General features: G+C 39.5%; 1 protein-coding gene across 1 annotated transcript in view; it reads left to right on the top strand.

The window, feature by feature from the left end:
* Nucleotides 1-876: 876 nt before the first annotated feature.
* Nucleotides 877-6,000, top strand: part of LOC117378077 (interleukin-17 receptor D-like) — a 44,938-nt gene continuing 39,814 nt past the window's right edge. Inside the window, exon 1 of the mRNA XM_055224734.1 lies at nt 877-1,082. Coding sequence (XP_055080709.1) covers nt 960-1,082 — 123 coding nt within the window. The 5' untranslated portion in view covers nt 877-959. The remainder of the gene's footprint in view (nt 1,083-6,000) is intronic.

The raw sequence follows: 6,000 nt of genomic DNA, 5'->3' as shown, positions 1-6,000 counted from the left end.
CAGGAGCTCAGCCCAGCTCGGCAGGTGAGGGAGGGAACGAGCAGGACAGGAGGAAAAACGTGGAGCAGACGGAGCGGATCATGACAGTATTAAAGAATCAATGCCGGAAGAAAGTCCAAAATCCTCTGGCGGGCCAAAATAAATTGGCAAAGGGCCAACATTTTCCCGCGGGCCGGACGTTGCCGACCACTGCCATAAAGTCTATTGTAAAAGCTATATATAACAAACTTGTAAGAAAGAACCATGTGAGTCACTATATGAAACTTTTGGATGAGAGCTGACAGACTGCGCGAGCGTGCTCCACCCTGCTTATCTACTCTGTTATATCAGCTTTGATAGTGCTCAAAAATCATGCAGGTGAAAACTAACCAAAGGGTTTGTGAATGTTCGGAACTAGATCAATTTGAACACTACATCATCCTCTCACGATTTAAAAATCAGGTGCCCTCCCTAGCATCAATCCCGTAGGAAATTGCAGTGTAGTCTGGCTCACATTCACGTTATAAGATACATAAAAGAAACTGAATTACGAATAACGAATTACGCGTTAAAAAGATATAGGCCTACGCTCAGATGAGACGGTATTTTTATGTTGGCTTGGCTATAGAACATAGAATAAACATTTACGTCTTGTAGTAGTAGAAGTATGCAAAAAAAATAAAATAAATGTGTACACGACTACTTCAGTGGATCACAGCACACATAATATTCTCAACCGCTGAGGATTTTTGTGAATGGGTAGCTTCTCTCTCTCTCTCTCTCTCTCTCTCTCTCTCTCTCTCTCTCTCTCTCTCTCTCTCTCTCTCTCTCTCTCTAACACACCTCCTCCGTCTCCTCCTCCTCCATCTCTCCCCACACCACCGCTGCCTACGCTCACTCCAAGCCGCTCACAGCGACATTCCGGTCCGCAGCAGTCCGAGCGAAGTCCCGCTGAAGGAAGCCAGGAAGGAGGAGCAGGAATGGCGTCGTTTTGGAGCCTCTCTCCGCGTCTCCTCTGCGCCTTTCTTCTGCTTTATCTCTGCGGATTTGGGAATAGCAGTTTGGGAAACAAGAAAAACAACCAGGACAAATGCACACTCAAGGTATGAACCGCAAAAGTTTCCCGAAAAAGCCTCAAATTACGCACGTCTTCTTTTCCATGCGGACAAAACCACTGCACGCAAACCTGCGGCTGCCACATCAAAGTCTTACCAAAACCTTATCAGAGTTTTGGTTATTTAAATTGTTTCGTAGTTATTCCGGATTTTAAAAACTTTTGTTGTTGTTTCGCTTAGGTTTGTTGTAACTCTTGACTTTTATTTCAACTTTACGCACATTTCTGAGTTTTGTTCGCTTGTCACGCTACCTTTACCTGTTCTTTTCAGTGGAGCGAGACAACAACGCAGGTCCAAAAAAAAAAAAAAAAAAAATCTAAAATTTTCTCAGCCTAATATAAATGTCATATTTTTTTTAATAAACGTTTGGGAATTTCTTTTATATTTCTTTTTCGAAATCTTCACAGTTAGAAAAGTACCTTAGTAATGTTAATATTTTTGTTTCACTGTTCAAAGCTATCAAGATACTCTGGGATAGGCCTGTTATTATTGGACTGGTGTTTTGTTTCTTTTTTATAAATGTTAAAGTAGGCTGTCCACAAACAATCTATTACAAAGACATAGACCTGTATACTAAGGGTCGTTCAGTAAAAGTACAGATACAGAAGAAAAAGTTACTGAAGTAAAAGTAACCTATTAGAATCATATGAAAAAATCTACTTAAGTAAGTATTTAAGTACCCATTTAAAAATATACTGTAAAAGTATTTCATGTTATTATTTTGCTTAAGTGTTAAATGCAGTGATAATGTTTAGATGTTGTAGTAAATAGTAGCAATCAATTTCGTAATTTTTCGTATGAATTTTTTCCTTATTTATTTTTGTTTGCTCAAAGGCAAAGCTTGAACCCAAAAACTTTCATCAGGATGTTACCACAAATATGGTGAAAATGAAAAGTACTTTTTACTTTTCAGTCCAAAATGTAGTGGAGTAGAAGGTACAGATACTGCTCTCAATTGTAGTGAAGTAAATGCATCCACTGTAGAATCTACTGAATTAAACTTCTATTTAAATACAGTACTTTTACTCTGTTACCTTCCACCACTGTTCTGTTGTCACTAATAGTTTTAAGTAGTCCTAATCCCTTTTGTCTATTTATTCACAAATATTTCTGTGTGGTCTCTAGTCTAAGGTGAAGTGCATTTTGTTATATTTTATGTATTATTTTTATACTTTCTATGTTATACAAAATATCAGTTGTGGTATTGTAGATATTAACTACAGCACTTATATTAGCAATTGGCTTCTCTTTCTTATCCTCTCTCTTTCCATTTGCTCCCCCTTCTCTCTCTGTCCTTTTCTTTTTTCCCTCTCTCAACTCCATCCTTCCTTTCTCTAACTTTCTCTCTGCTTAATACCTCTTCTTCCCTCTCTCTGCCTCCCGCTCAGCCCACTTTTGCTCTCTTTCTCTTCCCCCCACTTGCTACTGCCTCTCTTTCATGTTCTTTCCCTCTCTCCCTGTCTCTCAAACCCCTTCCTTCCTCCACTTCCTCTCCCCGTTTCTCTCCTTCCCCTCTCTCTCCTCTCGCCCTTTCCTCTCTCCCAACTTTCCCTCTTATTTTCTCCCCTCCTTCTCTTTCTCTCCTCCACCTCCTCTACCACCCCATCTCCCTTCCCTTCTCTCTTCTTCCCCCTCTTTTTCTTCTTTCTGTCTCCCCCTCTCCTCCTCCTTCTATCTTTCACCCCCCACTCTCTTCTTCTCACTGTCTCTCTACATCTATTCTTCTCCCTCTTCCCTCCTCCTTTTCCCCTTCTTCCATCTGTTTCCCTCCCCTCTCTCTGGCTCTCTCTCTCCCACTCTCCTTCTCTCTCTCTCTTTCTCTCTCTACTTCTCCCCACTCGCCAGCTCTCTCTCCCTCTCTCCCTATCCACCCCTCTCTCCCTCCCTCTCCCCCACTCTCACTCCTTCCCTGGTGAATGTGTGTGAATGGGTTTTGTTCCTTTCATGTGGGGCTCTTTGTGTAACTGCAGGTAGCCGAGCACTTCCTGTCTTTTGTCCCAGGACGTTTTGAAGTGTTAAACCCACCACACTCCGCTGCTCTCAGGGTTTAGTCCAGACTTCTCACCCGCACATCCAAAAAGTCACAGTTTAAAGGCCAAATGTTTATCTAAATTAACTTTTTTTGAGCTTTTAACCATGTTGTAATGTTGTATCATCACAAAAACATATCTGGTGTTTTGTTTCATTAAGGGGCACTATGTAACTGGATCATTTAAGGCAGGGGTGCTCAGACTTTTTCAGTATGTGAGCTACTTTTAAAATGATCGTGTCTGAAAGATCTACCACCTAATACAAAAATGTTAAACATATATTTATTATTGTAAATGTAATGCATTATGAATTCTTACATGTACAGTGCATTTTCATGTACTTTGCACAACGTCATGAGATAATACTGCACTGAACACAATTGAACTTCTTACATGTTCATAATAACTTGAATGATGATTACTGCTCTGATGACTTGCACTGAATGGAATCAGTGAGGGATGCATAGTTCGGGCAGTAGCTTCTGACAGCCAGGAATAAAATTGCATTTTTCGTTTGAAAGCGAAAGCAGAGCTAATCATGTTGATTGCGTTTTTTATAGCCATAAAAATCATGTTAAACGAAGTATCAGAATTTACTGCATTTTTTCACACAACTACTTCTATTTTACACATCCATCCGTATTTTTTATTTTACGCATCGAATAAATGAGTGAAAATCCCTGCAGCACCCGCGCTCTCATCTGTCACCTTCAAGGGACAACAGAGGCAGATTACCTTATTGAAGGTAAAATATTTAGATAGCCCCATGTCTCCGCTTTGAGACGCCATTTGAATTTACATGAGAGCACGACTGGGCGGAGTTACGCTGCTGGAAAGTCCACAACCACGCTCTATCGGCGACGATAGGATCTGACGCTATAGGGTTAAACTAACTCGCGCTTGTTTATGCGTGTGCAGCACCCATGATGTGACCTAAGGTCAGGTGTAATCTGACTGTTGTCCTGTATATTAGTCATGTGACTGGATGGATGACGGGACATGATCTACCCAAAATGCCAGTCGATCGCGATCGACGTAATGAACACCCCTGATTTAAGGCAAGTAAATAACACCTACATGGAGACAAAGTATGGCATTTAACTTATCTATTCCATGGAAATGCTACCAGACCCCTGCTACCCCAGTAATTCCAAGTTTCTGGAGCTAGTATTGAAACTAGTTATTTGAACAAGTATGGGTACTGAACAAAAATCACATGAATAGGACAAAATCTGACCTTAGAACCATAGAATGATATTGACCTGTATCAGAATCAGTGAGACCACAGTAACACAAAGAAAGCACTATTATTTTGTATAGAAAATTTGAATAAGTTTCCATATAAGAGGCAATGTTTTATGAGTTGCTTATGCTAATTTTAAGATCCACCATTGCTGTGTTGAGATTTAAAGGGCTTATCTTTGTGAATGGCTAAAGCAGGATGAGCACTGGTTTGAATCTTCTTTTGTGGATTTACAACAATTTATTGCTTAAACCAGGGTATCTTTTGCACTTTAGTTTGATTGATATGTTCTAAATCGTCTTTCCTTCTAAGCATTGCACTGTTTTACATTGTCCCATTCTCATAAACACACATGGACCTTTCCATCTGAAAAGTTAATACTGCAATTTTTTTTACTGTTGGACATTTTGCACCAGCATAAGTTTTGAGAGAAGACTGAATCGTGTACTGCAGTAATACGGGAATCACATACAGTTTAGAATTAGAGGTCTAATACAAATTTATTTATTTTTAACATAAAAAGATACAATGTTGGTTGCAGAAGGGTTGTCAAAAGTATAGAAAATTATATGTCTGTCAATACTAAAACTTGTATCGAATCTCGTTTGAACAAGTATCAATACTAAAAAAAGTCACATTCAGAGCACAGAAATGAACCTTTCCTGAACAGCTTTACGATGATTTTGAGATCAGAGCAACACTAGTCTGTGACCATTCAAAATGCCTTTTCGTTGATCTTGCAGCCCTAATCACTTGTACATGAATACATTTGAGTGGAACATGTTTAGTGGGAGTACATTTCTGTCATAGCTGCAGGCTCGGGTGTATCACATCGTTTTCACTATATGCAAATCTCCAGTCAGCTCCAGTCTGACGTTTAAACACAGTAGCAGAAAGAGACCAGTTTGTTTATGTTAAAAGTTTATCAATTAGCTTGTTGTAATAGCATGTAGGCTATATTAAAACTATACAACTATAGTAATTCAGGCCAAACCTACAAATTCCAGGACTAATCACAGAACTAAAAAGAAAATGATCTAAACCCAGGTCTAAACCCAGGTCTAAACCCAGGTCTAAACCCAGGTCTAAACCCAGGTCTAAACCCGGTCTAAACCCAGGTCTAAACCCAGGTCTAAACCCAGGTCTAAACCAGGTCTAAACCAGGTCTAAGCCAGGTCTAAACCAGGTCTAAGCCAGGTCTAAACCAGGTCTAAGCCAGGTCCAGACTCTAGACCTTTTTGAAGTGTTGTCATTTAAAGCAGGATGTATAAAGCACAGACAGAGCCTTCCTGTTCACACCTCTGGCCTCTGTAACAAGCTGATAAAACACACTGCAAACTGCGACTGGAGAAAGACCTGGAAAATACAGGGAAACAACTATGGGGTGACTTTTATGTAGTATTATGATGTTTATGTTTGTGATATAACGAAAATCAAAATTTGAGACAAGACTAAAATATGAACTGCTAAACTAATACAAAAAACGCATGCATTTTAGAACATGTTTGTAAAGGTCTAAACTACACTGTTATTGACTTTGCCTGCAATGTACCATAGTATAGCATTAAACTTATCTACCTTACATTCATTTAATTTCATGTATTTGATTGCTGAAAAAAATACCTTGAAAAAC

Source organism: Periophthalmus magnuspinnatus, chromosome 10 (genome assembly GCF_009829125.3).
Source record: "Periophthalmus magnuspinnatus isolate fPerMag1 chromosome 10, fPerMag1.2.pri, whole genome shotgun sequence".
Taxonomy (NCBI): domain Eukaryota; kingdom Metazoa; phylum Chordata; class Actinopteri; order Gobiiformes; family Gobiidae; genus Periophthalmus; species Periophthalmus magnuspinnatus.
The sequence above is the reverse complement of the archived record's forward strand: the minus strand, read 5'-3'. Positions and strand labels throughout refer to the sequence as shown.